At 41.7% G+C, this 20,520-nt stretch overlaps 1 protein-coding gene across 14 annotated transcripts in view; it reads right to left on the bottom strand.

Moving 5' to 3' along the window:
- PDE1C (phosphodiesterase 1C) overlaps positions 1-20,520 on the bottom strand; it is a 541,038-nt gene that overhangs the window by 72,326 nt on the left and 448,192 nt on the right. For all 14 annotated transcript variants that reach the window (XM_069588072.1, XM_069588069.1, XM_069588073.1 and 11 more), the window contains 4 exons: positions 18,629-18,710; positions 16,495-16,615; positions 13,204-13,379; positions 3,823-4,053 (listed from right to left, as the gene is read on the bottom strand). In XM_069588072.1, the coding sequence (XP_069444173.1) occupies positions 3,823-4,053; positions 13,204-13,379; positions 16,495-16,615; positions 18,629-18,710 (610 nt within the window). The remainder of the gene's footprint in view (positions 1-3,822; positions 4,054-13,203; positions 13,380-16,494; positions 16,616-18,628; positions 18,711-20,520) is intronic.

The following is a 20,520-nucleotide window of genomic DNA, read 5'->3' as shown; positions in this document are numbered from 1 at the left end:
AAAAATGGACTAACGGCTGATATGAGCTGTTATTCAATAAACAAGGGGAAACAAAAGAGCCTTTCTGTGCAGTTACAAATCATTTTAATTAGGCTGCTGCAACCCAGTCCCGAACCACCATCAGCCTTTCTTATTATTGCTCAAAATTGATTTCTTTTCCCACCTCTCATTTAATACTTAATTGTTAAGGGAAATGGCAGACCAGTGCTTACTTTGGGAAGTAAACACAGTTGTGAATCAACCCAGCCTAGTTGAAAATTTGGACTCCTATTTGTGCCTTTCAGGCTCTCCCCCTAATTATCTTCAAAATATTGATAAATTATTGTCACCTCTGCCCTCTCTGGGTATTAATTTATACCTGTCTCATAGAATGTATAACCTCCTTTGTGACCAGAATATTTGTATTCATTGGTTTCATTTCCTGACCATATAACTATGGCCCAGGGGCCAAACCTGACCCCATTGCCTGATTGTATATGGCCCATGACCTAAGAACAGTTTTTGTATTATTAAATGGTTGATAAAAAAGAGAAGGTTATTTAATGTTATGTGAGAATCTAAATTTTCATAAATAAAGTTTTATTGCAACACAGCCATTCTCATTTGTTTACATGATATCTGCAGTTGCTTTTGTGCTAAAACAGGTCTCTGTTAAATAGTTGCAACAGAGACCAAATGGCAGCAACGCATAACATTTACTATCTGATCCTTTATAGAAAGAGTATGCCAACCCCTGGAAGAAGTAGATTATAAACATTTTGTGGACAAGAGTTGAGTCTCAATGTTCTTCTGATTTCCCACTCTTCCCAACAGTGCTGAACCTCTCAAATGGGGTCATGCTGGTGAAAGAAGATAGAATTTGGATCAACATTATTCTGGAATTTGGCCTAAAATCTCTACTGAATGTTTTCTTGGGCTTAAGCAAGTGATTTAACCTCTCTGAGTCTTAGTTTCCTCATCTACAAAATGGAAATTAGTATATTTACCTCATACAGTTGTTAGGATTTTTATTTTTATTTTTTTTAATTTTTATTTTTACTTTATAATACTGTATTGGTTTTGCCATACATTGACATGACTCAGCCACAGGTGTACATGAGTTCCCAAACATGAACCCCCCCTCCCACCTCCTACCCCATATCATCTCTCTGGATCATCCCCGTGCACCAGCCCCAAGCATCCTGTATCCTGCATCGAACACAGACTGGTGATTCATTTCTTACATGATAGTATACATGTTTCAATGCCATTCTCCCAAATCATCCCACCCTCTCCCTCTCCCTCAGAGTCCAAAAGTCTGCTCTACACATCTGTGTCTCTTTTGCTGTCTCACATACAGGGTCATCATTACCATCTTTCTAAATTCCATATATATGTGTTAGTATACTGTATTGGTGTTTTTCTTTCTGGCTTACTTGAATGATTTAATGTGTATAAAATCCCACCTATAATGTCTGCATGTTATGCATTCCATAAGTGTTATTGACATAATAATTAATTTTTTTTTTAGTTAAGGAAAAGGCATTTTAAACCCACATTCCTAATAGGAAAAAAGTAGAGAAGAAACACATCTTGCCTTTCTCACAGCCCTTATGTACTCCTCCTTTGGAAAGGAGATGCTTACCTAAAAGAAAGAGTTGAATATGCATGGTTCAGCCCAGCCAACCACTGTCCAGCCTTCAACCCTCTTTGAGATGTGTTTTCCACAAGACACACCCCTTTTCTGTTACCACAGAAACAGCCTGCTCCGGTGGAGTAATGGGGCGAGACCTGAGCCCATCTGCTCTGCTGGTGTCTGGTGGGCTAAGCCTAGTTTAGGCCATATGTGAGAAGCCCATGCTCAGCAGACCAACTCTATGTTTTTCACTATATTTGGACCACTTTTTGATTCTTGTATCTCTCTCTCTCAGTTGTTCATTCCTTGGGAGGGGAAGAAAGGAGTGTTTTATATTGCTCTCTAGGGCTTTCCAGGTGGCCCAGATGGTAAAGAATCTGCCGACAATGCAGGAGATCTAGGTTCAATCCCTGGGTTGGGAAGATGCCCTGGAGAAGGAAATGGTAACCCACTCCAGTGTTCTTGTCTGAAGAATCCCATGGATAGAGGAGACTGGCGAGCTGTAGTCCATGAGGTTACAAAGAGTTGAACACAACTGAGCATGCATGCATAAAACTTCAACAGTTCTATTATAAATTCTTATTAAATTGAATATATTTGCCAGACTATGATACTTGAATACAGAGTCAACTAGTTATGAGCAGGCTCCAGAACCTGGCTGCTAACAGGCTGGGCAAGTCAAACGATGGCCTCCCTTGCTTCCTAGAGTGCTCTTGGGGCTTACCTGAAGGAATTTATGCAAAGCTCTTGAGGCATGATATGAGCTATTAGCATTATTTTATGTATTAAAATATTGTTTTCTGATTCTACATGTGAATATGTCAGTTGCAAAAATACCTGGGGAGTGTTACGCTAAGTACTTTCGACATACTTCTCAATTACCTGAGCGGCGTAGTGTCATAGCTAGATCATTCAGAGATCACCTGGATCTACCAGGTAGATAAGACAGTGAATATGTAAAGAGAGAATTTATTTATTTACTAAAAATTTTTTTTAAAGTATGGTCTTTTTAATTTATGTTTTGGCTGAGCTGTGCAGCTTGCAGGCTTCCTAGGGGGCTCAGGGGTAAAGAATCCACCTGCCAGTGCAGGAGACGCAGGAGACACAGGTTTAATACCTGGGTCGGGAAAATCTCCTGGAGGAGGAAATGGCAAGCCACTCCAGTATTCTTGCCTGAAAAATTCCCATGGACAGAGGGGCACTGTGGGCTACAGTGTATAGGGTCACGAAGATGGGACAGGACTAAACACAAGCACAGCTGACTCACAATGTAGCCTGTAGGATCTTAGTTCCCCAACCAGGGACCAAACCTGGACCCCCTGCAGTAGAAGCACTGAGTCCTAACACTCCTAAACTGCCAAAGAATTCCCAAGAGAGAACTGAAAACAGCATCTGGTATATAATCAATAAATGCTAGTTGTTTTGTTGTTGTTTTTGCTATCATTATTACTGTTGGAAGCTCACAAGGGGCCCAGGCTGTGAGCAGCTATTATTATGCACATTTTACAGAGACAGTGGCCAAGACCAGAAAAAGTGAGAGGCAGAGCTGTGACTTGAACCCAGGTCTGTTGGACTGCCGAACAACCTCACCACAAGCTGGCACTTGTAAGCTCCAGTGACTCTGAACTTCCTGCTCTTCCCTTAAACAAGGTAACCAATTCCATGCCCCTGTGCCTTAGCTCATCTTATTCTCTATGGCTGAGAAGTCCCTGTGTTCCCCCAAATTTCTGCATTTAAAATTCAGGTTAGACCTCACCTCTTCTTAAAGTTTTCTTTGACATTTACTACATCTTGCAATCCCCAGACTGAACAGACCTTACACAGACATGAGTCCTGGCCCTCCCTGGGGAAGGTACATACAGAAAACTGCCTTTCCATTCATCCATTCTGACGCTAAGCACTTAGAAATTGTACTGGGATTGCTAATACGGATTTCTCCTTTAGAAAGCAGCCATTTGCCAGAGTCTCCAGTGCAGCTGGGCAGGGCCCAAAGGTATAAATCTCCCCAGAGACAATGGCCCAAGCAAACTTCTGGCTGCCTTTGATGGGATCCTGATGGGATCCACAGCTCAGGGAGGTGCGATCAGCAGCAGCTGAGATGGCCAGGCTCTGTGAGCTGTCCTTGCAGGGGCAGTTCTTTGCCAGCGTCCATTCATCATATCATTAACACCCTGAAAAGAGCCTTTCACCAGCACGATTCTACTCACCATTCTGCTGCTTTTCTCCCGATGACTTCTCAGTTTTGGAATTTTTCCCATGAGGGTTGTTGCCTTTATTTGTTCGGGTTCCGTCGACTTGATTCTTAGCTTCCCCAGATGTCTTTTTCTCAGCTTTGCCGGATGCGCCTTCTTCAGCTTGGCTCTTGGCTTGCATTTCCTTTTGCTTCTCCTCTGCAGCCAGGCGAGCCTTTTCTTCCGCTTCCTTCTTGGCTTTCTCCTCTGCATCCAGGGCAAGTCAGGAAAGGTGGAGAAAAGGTAAGAAGCCATGGCACTAGGAGAATCGTCTCTTTGAACAAAAGCAAGAGTTTGCACTGGGAGTTAGTGCACTAAAATGACCTAAGGTGTTTACCAAGTGTTTGGAATATAATTTTGATTAATTCAAGTCAGATTGGTACATATATTCAGGAAACCTGTAAAATCAGTTCAATGGTGATGTCACTTCCCAAAACAGTATGTTAGAAGAAGGGGCAGGGAGAAAGTAATAATAAGGATAATAATAGCTAATAAACCAATACTGTAACTGGCATTATTAATATTACTATTATCATCAATAAGTTCTTCTGAATGCATCCTCAGTGTCAGGTATTATACTAAGTGCTTCTTAAGGATTACTTCCTCTCATTCTCAACCTTGTATGGTATACACTATTATCATAACCCTATTTTTCAAAAGTGGAATCAAGGCTCAGAGACATTACAAAGCTCTCCTACAGCTTCACTGAATGTTAAAATTGAAGCTTCATGTACATTTGCTTAGGATCTGGAGTTTAAACATAAAAAAATTGATTACAAAACAAAAAGACTTGGAAAAAACCACCACTGAAATCATATAGTTTCAGGCTACTGTTTATGAATTTACAAGTGGGAAGAGAGCAATGAAGCCTCACAAAAAAACATGGTCTCCAAAACTGGTCTCCAAATGAGATGAGAGGTGATCTTGAGTATGGCCAGGGATCCTGATCTGTGTCTTCCTCTTTAATGAGAGGATATCAGTCTTATTTACAATTTGGTTGATTGAAAGGGTCTGGCTCTATGTTTAACCAAATACATAGGGTAACTGTCTATCATCAAAGATTCATGAAAAACTTGATACATTCATTCAATTAATATTTATTGAGCAACTACAGTGTCAAACACCATTTTAGGCACGGGAATACAGTAGTGAGCAAGAAGACTTAAGGAGTAGAAAAGACAATAATTAAACTACTTTAGTAAGAGGTTAGTGACAGGTGATGTGGTCAAGTGATGAAGGACATGTAAGGCTGGAGGCAATGAAGTGAAGCTTGGTTGTAGGAAGTAACCTACAGAGACCAATAGAAGATACCTAACAAAGGCCAGTTCTCCTTCAGGGTCTAGAGACTTCACTGTCCAGCATTCAAATCATTCAAAAGGTTTCACCTCTACTCTGAAAGACTAATTGCATTTTGTTTTCTCTAAATGTGTTACAAATATCCCACTCCTCATAACCAGGGGTCCTCTTTATTTCTCCTGCTTAGTCTTGGTCCTGAAAACATCTGGCTTTCATAGATGACAAGAGAGGTTTTTAATCTAATGGGCACCAGAGTCATTATCCATGTGATTGTGTTTCCCTTTGCTTCAGCTGCTAAAGAGCACAAAGCTCAGATTTGGTTTCAGGTTCACATGTTCACAGGGCTTTATGGCATTATACTTCACGCATGTCTATGATCTCTGGCTTCATTTTACTCTTCTTGCCCTTAAATTTCCCTGGCTCAGATGTCCTCCTAAATACATTATCAAGTTTTCATTCATCTTTTCACTGATTCATCCATCCACACGTTCACTCACCCAAACCAATGCACTGGCCTCATCTCAGACAAATTAAATCGGACTCTGGAGGGAGAGTGGCAAGAACAGGATATTTTTAATGCTCTCCAGATGATCTAACACACAATCGGGATTGACAAGCATTGGTTTAAATTTTAAATGTTTGCAATTCATTGTTTCGTGACATTCTACTTCCCAACAGGATGTATTCATAATTTACAGTGTAAAGATAAGGAGGGCTTCCCTGGTGGCTCAGTGGTAAAGTAGGCACCCGCCAATGCAGCAGACATAAATTCAACCCCTGGTCTGGGAAAATCTCAAATGCCATGGAGGAGCTAAGCCCGTGCACCACAACTATTGAGGCTGTGCTCCAGAGTTTGGGAGCCGCAACTACTGAGAGGGTGCCACCACCAGGGAAGCCACATGCCCTGGAGCCTGTGCTCTGTAGCAAGAAAAGCCACCGCAATAAGCAGCCCATGCACCACAACCAGAGGGTGGCCTATGCAACAACGAAGACCCAGCACAGCCCAAAATACATAAACTAATTGAATTATGTTTAAAAAGGTAAGGAAAACTTTCTTTACAAAATCACATAATTATGTGCATACATGGTAGGTCTTCTGATTTCTACAGAAAGGTGCAACTAGAGAGTAAAAGAATACCCTTGCAGAAGAAGACAGGGAAATGGCATCGTCAGTAGGCTCAGGCCCAAAATGGCTCCTCTCATGTTCATCCAGACTTCCTCTCATGCTTCTGTAGTATCCCAAGAACACAGGTCAAATGTCACCTCCACCACTGAACCCCCAGCGCTTGGTATCGTATCTGTCACCTAGCAGATGCTCACGAAGCACTTGATTTCCACATGAAATGTACACAGTGGGTATGATTCACCTGTCTGCCTATGAGCCTGACTTGATTCCATCATCAGCAATCCAGGTCAGTATAAAATACAGAAACTATACACACTCTGAAGTCCTATCCTGAAAGAATCAGCCATTTGACTGTACCTGACTGTAGGTAAGAAAAAGAGGACTGTACTTACTGTACAGAGAGGGAAAGTGGGGCAAGGGGGAAGATAATTCATTTATACTCAGGCATCAGGTAAAATAATGTATAATCCCCTCACAGAATCCCCTCTGAATCTGTGGCAAACTTTGAACATTCAGAATATCCTCAAGTTAAAAAGCAATTTTGATAAAAGCTGAAAGTATTAAATTCTGGTTTGCTACAAGAGCACAACATATTATCTGAGCAATAAAAATTCATTTGACAACTGAGTCAGACCAATTTTCTATGGAAAATCTAGCAAAAAAAAAAACAAAACTGGGGGTGGTACATTTCAGAAACAAGACTGTTTGGGCTTAACTACAGCTGACAATAGGCAATTAATGTTTAACTTAATGAATGGTAGTTTTTATGACACCATAATCAGATCTGATACAATTCCTTTCCTTGTAGCAACTGTGTTTCAGTGGATTGTTCTGAAATGGTCTACAACCTTACTCTACTCCCATCTCTCCCTCACATCTCTGAAATATCTCACATTGATGTAATCAGCCATCAGCATTCAGTGCTGGTACTCCAAATAAGTAGACAGAAACAAGTAAACACATATATAAAAAAGAAAAAAATAAACTTACAGGAGATACATCTGTTCCACTGTAATCTGATCCCCTTATATTTTCAGTGAAGTATTAATATACATTAAATCTTTCCTACTATGAGACAAAGCAGATGATAGAACAATTAATTTGTATATGATAACAGGTTCCAGAGATGACACATATGCAAAGAATGAACTTTGGGGGTTTTTAGATTTAACATCCTAGGCTTCTAGACTAGTAGAAAGCAAATGCTGTAGTTCAATCTCATTTCCTCCTGCTTTGCAGTTCACACTATGTATGGTGATGTGATCATTATGAGAATGGCCCAAAACAAGGAGCTTAAGAGTTGAGGCAGCACAGAACCCTCATAATCCATAAATTACTAATGCATTCCCCCTGAGAGCTAATTCTATCCCACATTGAATGTCTGTGCAGTCTTGGAGAAAAACATTGATTTCTTCATTTTACTTGCTTTTCTAAATTATGATACTATTGGCTCTTGCTTAAAAGTGGTATTGGGCTAATTATCTCTTAATATAATTCTCTGAAATGCCTACCTAAACTACCGACAGAGAAAGAAAGAAAGAAAAGGAGAGAAAGTAACTTAAAAAAGACAACCAACATACTAGATTAGTTTTGAATAGTCAACTTTTGATAATATGTAAGCACAACATACGGAGAAGGCAGTGGCACCCCACTCCAGTGCTCTTGCCTGGAAAATCCCATGGACGGAGGAGCCTGGTAGGCTGCAGTCCATGGGGTGGCTGGGAGTCAGACACGACTGAGCAACTTCACTTTCACGTTTCACTTTCAGGCATTGGAGAAGGAAATGGCAACCCACTCCAGGGTTCTTGCCTGGAGAATCCCAGGGACGATGGAGCCTGATGGGCTGCACGACTGAAGTGACTTAGCAGCAGCAGCAAGCACAACATAAAGGTACTCCTTGCCACTTCAGGACTCAGAAGATGTTTCCATGCCACCTTTCTAAAATTTTTAACCAAAGTGCTTCAGCTGACAGAAAAATTCAGTCAACATTAAAAACTCAGAATGAGGAAAACATGTTAATGATGTGCAAAAATACTGTAAATCATAGTGGTAAATAACTGTTAAGTTGGATATAAAACTTGATGCAATTATTTAAAATAATGGATAAGTTAATTATAACTCTTCTTATGACATGTTGTGTCCGACTCTTTGTGACTCCATGGGCTATAGCCTGCCAGGCTCCTCTGTCCATGGGATTCTCCAGGCAAGAATACTTAAGTGGGTTGTATTCCCTTCTCCAGGGGATCTTCCCAACCCAGAATTGAACTCGGGTCTCCTATACTACAGGCAGATCCCTTACCATCTGAACCACCAAGGAATTATAAAATAGTAATTTACTTACAATTTACTTATGATCACCTAGGTTGAAAATCTTATATTATTTCAATAAAAACTGAGTGACAATGGAGGAAATTTTTAAAAATTCAATAAACTTCTCAGCATTTGCAAAGAAGTATTGTTATATACTATTTCATATTTACATTAACAGAGACATAATTCAATAAAAATATAAAGCTAATCTCTGGCAAAATAAAAATAAGATGTATTTTTGAAAGACCATAAACAAAGTTAAAAGACATAGGACAAACTGACTGACTAACTAACTGGATAGAGGTAGGATAGAAATTGCAAGACAATTTGTCAACTGAAGAATTGCTATCCTTAATATACAAAGAGTTATCATGAATCAATAATAAAAATGTAAACATCCTCAAGAGTAAAATAATGGGAAAAAATATAAAGAAATGGCACTCTCACTACACTTCTACTGAAGGTGAACACCTAGTTTAAAAAAAAAAAAACTTTCCAGAAACAAATTTGATAACATGTATCAAGAGCTTTAGAATTTTTCACCTACTTTGACAGAGAACTGAAGAACAGTGATCACTGAAGAAAACTAATTAGTTGTTACTAGCCAGTTTAACCTATTCAAAGCCTCTGTTATTTTATTGCATACTAAACTAGTGAATTAGTTGGAGAAGGCAATGGCACCCCACTCCAGTACTCTTGCCTGGAAAATCCCATGGATGGAGGAGCCTGGTAGGCTGCAGTCCATAGGGTCGCAAAGAGTCAGACATGACTGAGCGACTTTACTTCACTTTTGACAGAGAAATCCAATATTTAGAAATTTATTCTAGATAAATGATCAGATGGGGGCTCAAGGTTTCTGAATTTGGATGCTCATAACAATGTTATATACAATAATGAGGAATTGGAAACTAACATGCTCAGTAACAGAGGAATGGTTCAACTATAGAGAAGGAAATGGCAATCCACTCCAGTGTTCTTGCCTGGAGAATCTCAGGGACGGGGAAGCCTGGTGGGCTGCCATCTATGGGGTCGCACAGAGTCGGACACGACTGAAGCGACTTAGCAGCAGCAGCAGCAGCAGCAGCAGCAGCAGCCATATAAATCACTCTTTCTATGAGTATTCAGTATAAGAACAAAATCTTCAAAACAGAAACAGAGAAGGAAAATACAATATTACACTATGATCTCAATTTAAGGGAAAACATCTACTTTTAAATATGTACAAAAGGGGGCTTCCCAGGTGGCTCAGTGGTAAAGAATCTGCCAAGGCAGGAGACACAGGTTCAATCTCTGGGTCAGGAAGATCCTCTTGCAACTCACTCCAGTATTCTTGCCTGGAAAATCCCATGGACAGAGGAGACTGGTGGGTTACAGGCTGGCACGAGTCGCAAAGGACTGGATAAGACTGAGCAACAGGGCATGAGCACGGTACACGGGAAATCAAATTTTAAAAAACTCAACAATAGTTACATTTTGCTGGAATGAGTGACTTTTATTTTCTTCTTTGTATATTTTGTTTATATTTCAGCATTGTAACCTAGACATCTATTATTCTTACACCAGAAAAACATGTTTAAAAAGTATTAAATTCTGAATGGAAACTGGTCAATATTGATAAGACTTGCAAATTGTTAACGCCTACATATCTTTGTATGGGAGTAATGAGTTTCAGTCCTAAGAGCTGTAAAAAATATATATTGATTCAATCTTTCCTAACAACTATGTGTTCTGGCTTAGCTAGATAGGTTGATTAAAAAACTAGAGCCTTGAATTTAATTCCATTTCTGATCAGTTTAATAACAACATATATTCAAGTGCCCCAATACAGGGCAGCCTTTGCTGAAATCAGGATTTTCTGGTAAAAAAGAATCATGAACAAAACATTCTGGGATAGGACAGCACAAACCAATCACCAACAGAAATACAGATGCAAACTGAATTTCTTACACCAGCCAACCAGTCAACAGCATTATTGGGAGGCAGAAAATGTTATAAAATATTAATTGTACATTGGCATTTTGACCACCACCGTCTTAACTTTGCATTTAAACTTTCTTTTCCAATTTTTCAAAATAAGAGCTACCATTTATCAGGCACTAACCAGGTGCAGGCTCTGTTCTCATTTTTTACTTATATAATTTCTGTTCTTTGCACCACCTCTGTGGTGTCTATTATTATCCCCCAGAGGGAATTTTCTCAAAGAATCTGCCTGGATTTGCCAAAGAGCACATGGCAAGTAGGGATTCAATTCTCCCTTTCCCCAACTAACTTTTGCTTTGATACCCAAACTGTCCTCCTACAAAAACATACATAAACCCTGGAGGCTGTGCCTTTGTCAATCCCTTCTGCATTGTTCCCCACTTCATGCTCAACCCCAGACATCCTTCAAATCCTAGTTAGACACAAGAAGCCTTCCCAAGCACCTCAGCCAAGCTAGGGACAAGCTTATCTCTATTAGCATGCCTCATATATTTTAAAACTATTAGTGTTAATTTTGGGCTTCCTTGGTGAGTTAGATGAAGAATCTGCCTGTACACAGGAGACCTGGGTTCGATCCCTGGGTCAGGAAGATCCCCTGGAGTAGGAATGGCTACACACTCCAGTATTCTCACCTGGAGAATCCCAAGGACAGAGGAGCCTGGCAGGGTCCATGGGGTCACAAAGAGTCAGACACGATTGAGCAACAAACACTTTCACTTCTTTTTCAGTGTTTATTTACCTGTTCTTTTTAAAGGACCAATTTTCTTCTAGAAAAGAAACTGTCTAATGCTCTCCCAGGTGATTAGTTTCAGAAGGTAATTTTAGTAAGCCAGATAATTGCAAACAAATTATTTTGAAATACCACTTTCAATTGTGTGTTGTCAGGAGCTGAATTTTCAAGTGTAATGAGTGTAATTGATTATAAGAGATTGCTTTCTCAAAATGATGCAGTAGCTGCCACTGCTGGTTGCAAAGCCTGCCAACAGGGAGGATTTCAAGGTTTAAAGCATCCTAACAGACTGTGAGATGCCACACCTAATATATCGAAGAAGAGCTGGCTTCTTCTCCATAGCTCAGGACGCAAGCTCAGGACATCCTCAAATGATAAAGGCCCAACTATGCCTTAAAAGAATTGTAAATATAAACACTTTGCCCCACCTGAACTGAGAAGCCACTTGGACAGGACACAGTGTTGGCCTTTGAATAACTCCAGCAGTGTGATCTTGTCTCTGCTGCTGCTGCTAAGTCACTTTAGTCATGTCCGACTCTGTGCGACCCCATAGATGGCAGCCCACCAGGCTCCTATATCCCTGGGATTCTCCAGGCAAGAACACCAGAGTGGGTTGCCATTTCCTTCTCCAGTGCATGAAAGTGAAAAGTGAAAATGAAGTCGCTCAGTCATGTACGACTCTTAGCAACCCCATGGGCTGTAGCCCACCAGGCTCCTCCATCCATGGGGTTTTCCAGGCAAGAATACTGGAGAGGGTGTCATTCCCTTCTCCGAACACTGGAAGCAGTGCCTCCAATATTTGAGGAACAAGACCTACTCCTACCCTTCTCCCTTGGGCAGACACTGGGTATATAAAAGTGTGGAATGCTATGACTGGGGATAAAACTTTGCTTGCCTGTTATAAAAGTCCGGGGCTCAAGGTCAGTGGGTGCTGATGAGGAGTACAGGCTTCCACTGAACTCCCATTCCTACTTGGAAAGAAATTCTGTGCTAATGCCTCCCTGTCCCCACCCAGGAGACTTTGAGCTTTGAGGACAAGGATGCCTGATATTCACCTCGGTGAATAACACACAGTACAGAGCTTGGCATACAGTAGGCAAGCAACAGATGTTGGCAAAAACTGACTGCTGTTGAAGGTGTACCTCCACAAAACCCACTGAGATTAGCCTCCTGGTTCTAGAACTCTAGAATCATCCACTCTAGAATTGTCTCTAGAATCAGGCATCACAGCTTCATGAGACTTGCCACAGCTATGTGTTCCTACGTAGAATACAGTATAAACATGTCATATGTACAAATCATGGAGCACATGCTCGGTAAACACAAACATGCAAATTAATTCTGACTTTCAAAAAACAAAGAGATTTCAATCTTTTTTTCTTCATAGTACCAAGAGTGATGACTTTTCTTTGAATTTCTGTTTACCTGTGAGTTACCTTCATCTCAGAAGGTCAACTTGAGTAATAACTGAAGGGAAATTGAAAACATGAAGACAAAAATGCATGTAAGGAGATTAAAGCTTTTTCTATCCCAATGTAATGGCCAAGGTGGATAAACGGAGTAAAGGCCTGATAAGTGTGCCGCATGTTATAAAATAAGGACGACAAGGTGGCCTAGCAGAGGCCAAGAGATAGGAGGGACACCTGTCCTCTGCACAATCTTCATCTTGAGAAGTATCCGGACATATAGCACAAAGGTCATTCCACCAGGTGGCTTGGAAGTCAGCCTCATTCTCTTATGCACCAAGTATTGGATATAATAAAGAGCAAAAGATGGTCTCTGCTAACATTCAGCAATTTGAATATATACCCTAAGTTTGTGCTTCATTTTCAATACTTCTAAATCAGGGGTGGCAACGTCTTGCTTTTTGAGTGGGTCTGAGGGGTATGAACAAGATTCCCCATCAGCACCTTACCTTTGGGCACCTTGGCCCTCCATCTCTCCCGGTTAATGTGCACCACCTCAGTCCAAGTGGCTTTGAAACTCTTATAGTCAACAGGGATGACAGGGTTGTTGATTGGGGCACTTCCTTCAGAGCCAGAGCTCTTGACACCTGATCGCTTTGCATCTGTTGAACTGATGTTGTTCAAACTGGAGGATGAAAAAAAAAAAAAAAACACCAAAGAGAGGGTTAGAGTTTGAAAATGTGTGCTGATAAGCAAGCCTAAGAGAGGAGTGGTGAACACGCATCAAGTTACCATCGTGAAATTCCTGGGGCCTGAGGTTTGTCATTTCTATTTTCGATATGCAACAGCTGGGAAATTCTCCATTTTCAGCAGAAAAAAAAAGTCAAGGTTTCAGTCTCATGAGTATTGATAGTCCCAATTTGCTAAGTCGCTTCAGTCGTGTCCGACTCTGTGCGACCCCATAGACGGCAGCCCACCAAGCTCCGCCATCCCTGGGATTCTCCAGGCAAGAACACTGGAGTGGGTTGCCGTTTCCTTCTCCAATGCATGAAAGTGAAACGTGAAAGTGAAGTTGCTCAGTCCCAAAGGTCCCCATATTTCAAATGTTCTTTTTCCATATGACTAGATTTCCCACACATGAATTCTATCTTTGACTTCCTGAAATTAACCCATTTAAACCTGACTTCCATTTGGTTCCACAGTTTGCCTACCTTCCTTCACACTGACTACATTTCTAAGTTACTTAGTCACTTGGTCCTCTTTCTCTCTAGCTCCAACTCCTCCTGTGCTCAAGAAACTCTGATCCCAGTTTACCCAAGCTAGAATAAGGGGACTTCCTCCTGTACCTGGGGGAAGGTAGAGAGGCATGGAGACTGTGAGAGATCAGTCACGCATAAGACTTGTTTTTTAATACAATACCACTGGAGGGGTCTCCGGGTGGCTCAGTGGTAAAGAATTTGCCTGCCAATGCAGGAACCATGGGTTTGACCCCTAGTCCAGGAAGATCCCACATGCCTCAGGGCAACTAAGCCTGTGTGCCACAACTATTGAGCCTGTGCTGTGCAGTCTGGGAATGGCAACTACTGAGCCCTGAGCGCAACTACTAAAGCCCAAATGCCCTAGAGCCTGTGCTCTGCAACGAGAAGCCACTGCAGGGCAACAAAGAGTAGCGCCTGCTCACTGCAACCAGAGAAAATCCATTCAGCAACAAAGACTCAAACAGCCAAAATTAAAGAAATAAATGAAATTACAAAAATATATAATACCACTCGAAGCTTTAAACAGAGGCAACTTTAGGAAATACAGAAATATATATATATATGCAAAATCACTTCAGTCGTGTCCGACTCTGTGCAACCCCATAGATGGCAGCCCACCCGGCTCCCCCATCCCTGGGATTCTCCAGGCAAGAACGCTGGAGTGGGTTGCCATTTCCTTCTCCAATGCATGAAAGTGAAAAGTGAAAGTCAAGTCACTTAGTCGTGTCCAACTCTTAGCGACCCCATGGACTGCAGCCCACCAGGCTCCTCCATCCATGGGATTTTCCAGGCATGAGTACTGGAGTGGGGTGCCATTGCCTTCTCCAATATATATATATAACATAGAAAGTGCCATCTTCCTGGGAAACTTGACTTTTTTGAAGGTGTACTTATTTTAAATTAACTTTTATTGGAATACAGCTGCTTTACAATGTTGTGTTAGCTTCTATTTACAGCAAAGTGAATCAGCTTTATGTGCACATATATCCCCTCTTTTTTGGATTCCCTTCCCATTTAGGTGACCACAGTGCCTAAAGTATCACACATTTCCAGGGAACTACAAATACAAATACAAATCCACTGAATGACAATCAAGACTAGCTAGATAAGTAGAGCAGATCTCAGCCCAGTGCTGGCAGAGTTGTGGAGGTGTGGGACTCAGGCAGGGGGCTTCTGACCTCTTTGTCAGCAGCCTTTGACTAGGTCCCTTCACCTTAAGCATTCCTGGGTTCCCTCTGTCCTAATCTTCTTGTCCTTCTTCCTCTCATTGCTCTTCTATTCTTTTTCTTCTTCATTCCATTTCTCTCCTTTATGACAGGGCCCAAGGTTTTGATGGATGAGGAGGAGGGGATAGCAGTACTAGTGGTAATACAAACCATTTAATCCTAGTGAACAGAGTGTTAGCATTATGGTAGCTGCCACTTCCTCTGTGCTGGACCCTGTTATAAAGGCTTTGAAAGTGAAAGTGAAAGTTGACAGCCGTGTTGGAACCTTTTCAACCCCATGGCCTATACAGTCCATGGAATTCTCTAGGCCAGAATACTGGAGTGGGTACCCTTTCCCTTCTCTAGGGGATCTTCCAACCAAGGGATCGGACCATGGTCTCCTGCATTGCAACTGAACTATTACCAACTGAACTATCATATATAGGCTTTACATAGATTAAATAATTCACTTAATCCTCCCTGCAACCTATGAGTATTATAATCCACATTTTCACAAATGGGGAAACTGAGGCAACTTGCCTGAGATGGTACAGTTAAGTAGGAATGGAGTCAGGATGTTTAACTGGCCATATGACTCCAGAGGCTGTACACTCTGACTCCATTTAATGATGTTGATGAAGAAGGAAATGGCAACCCATTCCAGTATTCTTGCCTGGAGAATCCTATGGACAGAGGAGCCAGGTGGGCTATAGTCCACAGGGTCGCAAAGAGTCGGGCATGACTGAGTGACACACACAACACACAGAATGCGGCGCAAAGTGCCAGACTTCTTAGGCGCCGGCGCTTCACGATGTCGCCACCAAGATTGCCTGTGGGACAGTGTCAGACTCAACCGCAGTCAGATGGACGGGTGGAATGATATTGCAGCAGAAGGTGATTTAAAAGTTCAGCTCTTTTTCCCCTCTACTTAATTTTCTTCCTGAACCTAGAAATGAAAGTTTCACTTAATATGATAACTCTGATCCATGGTTCTTTCCTTTTGGAGTATGGGGAGCAAGGACTCGCTGGGTATAGCAGGTGAAGTGCAGTGACTGATGATGCTGTGGGCAAAGCCACCAAAAGAGAGAATGGGTGGGGGCAGTACTGGGAACCTATATTTCACGACCTGGACCTTGATTACCCTCTTACAGGCCAGCCTGGAGAATACAGAGTGTACAACTTCGACTCCTCTGAGAAAAAGGAAGAAGCAGACACATCTCATAAGGAGGAGGTAGGGTGAACACGATTAAGAAGTACCACCCCCATGCCTTCCAGAAGAAGTCTGTCCCCATGCACAGATCACCCTGACCCCCAGCTTTCAAGCTTCAACACTGACCTTGAACGCCTCTGCCCGGTGCCCCCAGTTTGAGAGGGTTCATCAATCAGCGGACTCACGATCTTTTCAGTCATGTCTGTGAGCACAGTGAAGGTGGGCTCCACAATGAAATCAATGAAACCTGGAGAGAAACAGCAAAGTTTCAGAGGAATTACATAGTAACTGGGGCCTTTCCAATGTTCCCGTGCAAACTGATGAGCTGTAGCTTTCTTTTAAAATTCATCTACATAGGAGCGCCAAATCAGATTAGGAGAGCTTAGGTTGGTCTTAATCATTTAATATAATCCTTGCTTTGACTATCATATAAGTCAGTTCCATTTCCCCTACATAGCTTTCCTTTAACTTTTTAGTAGACAGTTCAATAAAATGCTTAAAAATGCAAATTCAATATCTACTATGTAAAAAACACTGTGAGAAAAGTTGTAACACAACCTGCCTGCCCTTGGAAGTTTATAGAACTCAGTGAGCATAAAAATGGAAAGGGCCTAAGGAGAAGCCCAAAGAAAGGCCCCTAGGAAGGTTAGGGAAGGAGGGTATTTTCCCTCCCACTGTGACAGTTGCAAACAGCATTATGGAGGCCGTGATATTTGAGCTGAGCCCTAAGGCTATTCATTCTAGGTGGAGGGGGTGAAATAAGCAAGGTGACAGGACAGGGAAAAGTGCAGGATGTGTCTGGGGAATGACTCGAACTTAGGAATTCTTTTAGAGTCAGAAAGGGAAAGCCTGGGAAGGGTCATGATCTGTTCAGGGAGGAAGGTTCCAAAGTACCAAGCTAGGGTTAGGACTTAGATAGGCACTAGAAGCCCCTTAAGATGGTTGGGCAGCATAGTACTAAGATGTTTTCTGGTGTTATTTGGGAGAATTAATCTGGCAAGATGGATAGGGTGGGAAAAAGCAATGGAAGCTGGCGCTGGGAAAATCGTTTTAGAAGTTTCACTTCATAAAGCTCAAAGACAAAGTAAGGGAGGTGAGATACAGGGCCATTTTAAGGTGGGCGTGTGATGGAAGCAGGGATCAGTGCACAGCAGCAGGTGGTCCTAGCTGTAGGTGGAGTGTGTCAGAGACTTCCACCAGGAAGGCAGAGAGAACAGAGACAATGGGGGAGAGTGTGACCAGGGAGAAAGACGGTAGACTTCATCTTAGGCCTGCCGACTCAAGGTACCAGGGCCATATTTGGATGGAAGAAGGCCAACAGGGTTGGAAACCAGGAGAGGGGTCAGATCTGGAAATGTTACCTTTGAGAGATCACCATGCTGGAGAGACAGTTGATGTCGGGCTGGACTGATCATCTCAACAACTCAAAAATACCAAAGTGTGCTGTGACACGTCAGGAGAAAAGATATGATCTGGGACTAATGGTGGTAACTCATTACACAGTGACATGAAAGTTGGAAGGAAGCCAAATGCTAATCAAAGGAGATATAGTGTTTAAAAGTATACAAATGCTTACTTGACTTTTACAATGACCAAGATAGAAGTGATACTGGCATTTAATACACAGAAGTGAAGGATGATAAAAAATCCTGGAATGAAATTGGCAAGACAAAAGTTGTCCGATACAAGTAGCAATAGAATTCTGTTAATAAAATAATACTAATGAACATATATTACAGCTATTAGAAGTGCAAAAGTATTCTTTACCCAAAATAAGGTGCTAATTTTTGTTTTTTAAAAAGAAAGGAAGGAAGGAAAGAACACAGGTAGAAAGGAAAGAGATATTTTAAAAGAGCCATTCCTGGCAGTGAGGTCTTCCAGGAAATGGTGCTGTCTTGGAAAGTGGGCTAGAGGATGCATCACTGAGAAAACTCTTGGTACTAAACGCAGAATGGTGAGACTGAAACTGAATGGGCTTCCCACCACTAATTCCTGTCATTGCCTTAGGACTGAAGCCCCTTTTTCTCTTGGCAGGGAATGATGGAGATAGCAATGTCACTGTCTAATCTTCCCAGGAACCAGTCACACTACAGGAAGGAGGATGGGGACAGAGGCTCCATCAACCCAGCCAGCCAAAGCCAAGAGTACAGTAGCAGAATGGAGCCAGGTTCTAGCCAAAGAATCATGCGGAGCATCCGAGCTTACTTCCAGACACCCTTCTCTAGTTTTTCTCTCCATCAGTGGATTGGCAAACACGTACCTACTTGCGACTGGGCAACCATGGTGGACTTCCGATCACACAAAGGAGAAAAAGGCAGACCCAGCTCTGCTTCTCTATCGCCCTAGAAAAACAGGAGGTCAAAGTAAATTAAGAACAGAAGGCTGAGCCACCCAGATTTTACTTCACAACTTCAGCTTCCACCAAGGCCACTGGTCTTTCTTTTCATTATTACAATCACATTATGTAGTAAGTCCTGCACCCTGTTCCTCTGCATAAAAGACACCTGGAGGCTGGAGCCCTCCAGGGTCCAATCATTCCATCCAACTGCAAAAGCACATGCTGTTGTACAGAAAGCCTCAGGCAGCAATAGGTCTCCTGAGGGAAGTAAGCAAAGCAACGCATCCTGTGGCCGAGAGCCAGCACAGAGTCAGAATTCTTGTGTGTTCTCCAGTCATCCTACCTGTAGCCCTACCTGAGCCTGCAGACCCCTCCAGTTGTGGACAGTGTCTGAGATACCAATTCTAACTGGGCTGACTTGGAATCATTCTCCGAATATTACCTAAAGGCATACACAACTGGAATTAAGTGCTTCTGGGGCCTTCCCTGCAGGGCTCAGTGATGATGAAAAGTGGAACAAAAAAGCAGTAAATAATTGCTTCTGTTTATCAAGTTAGACAATAATAAGACATGATTCTCTGGCCAATATGTTCTCAATCTCACCAAAAGGCAAGACTTGCTTGTAATACAAGGCTTGCTTGTAATAACCAAGCGCTATGGAAAGTCTAATTAAAAATGGAGATGATTTTAAAGAACAGCTCTGAACCAGAGCTCAATACTTCAGTCACATATCCAGAGGAAAGGGAAAGTGGGTCACACTTCTGAGAGCCACAAAGTTGTGTTTATTCAATTCACAAGAAAAGAATCTGCTCAGGTTAATGGCTACTGACTTCAGCTTGAACCTGGCCTTGCTCCCACCACCTGTGTGATCATAGCAAGTGTATTTTTCCCTCTCTACATTTAAGTTTTATCACCTATAAAATGTGGGATAATAATCCCTATGTCATCAATAACAATGACAATTACATGAGAAAATGTATACAAGTAAAATTCAAAGAACAAGTATTATTTCTCAATAGATATTTCCACTAAGTGAAGATCTGAGAAACATTTATTGAACTTAATACATCTAACTGTTACACTCTGACTATAATAAATATCACCAGTGAACTAATAGTAAATAAAGAGTAATAATAAACTAGTTTGACAACCGAGTCTAGTTTAAAAACTGAATGTTTTTTTCTTTCTAAGGCATGTTACCAGAGAGAAAGGAACACACTAACACGCACATTTAAGATCTATTGAAAAGAAGGAAAAGGAATGGGCCTCTGAGGAAGCTGAACAGTGGGGCTCACAGTGGGTGCTGGGACATCCAAGGGCCTCAGGAACAGTCTCGAAGTGGCTTAGTTCCCTCTGTACCCTTTTCCTGTATTAACAAACCATAGGACACAATGGTGCTTCTGTTTCCAAGTATGCCTTGCTAAGGGCTGCTTTATCGCTCAAGTAGCACGATAAAAAGAACCTATTCCAAAGCTTTTTCTATTTGGGCAATATGACGAGAAGGAAGAGTCTTTACAAGGTAAATGTAGTGGTGCAGATGGTTCAGTGGGCTGGCTCAGCCAACACAAATAAAACTCACTCTTATCCCCTATGAAGCAGGGATATACATTGTTTTGTTGGTGTATTTTAATGGGGGTGGCTTAAAAGAACACTAACTGCTTGACTACTAAGATATGCATTAATTTGAATTTTTTTACTGAAAAGTCTAAACATCATTAAGCATCTTATCCTACGGACTTGCCCATACTCATATCACTTACATCCTTTGAATTTAAATAACTACTAGTACTAATTTCTATAAACCTATCTTAAGA

Source organism: Ovis canadensis, chromosome 4, assembly GCF_042477335.2.
Source record: "Ovis canadensis isolate MfBH-ARS-UI-01 breed Bighorn chromosome 4, ARS-UI_OviCan_v2, whole genome shotgun sequence".
NCBI lineage: Eukaryota > Metazoa > Chordata > Mammalia > Artiodactyla > Bovidae > Ovis > Ovis canadensis.
Note: the sequence above shows the minus strand (reverse complement) of the source record. Positions and strands in the feature narration are given on the sequence as shown.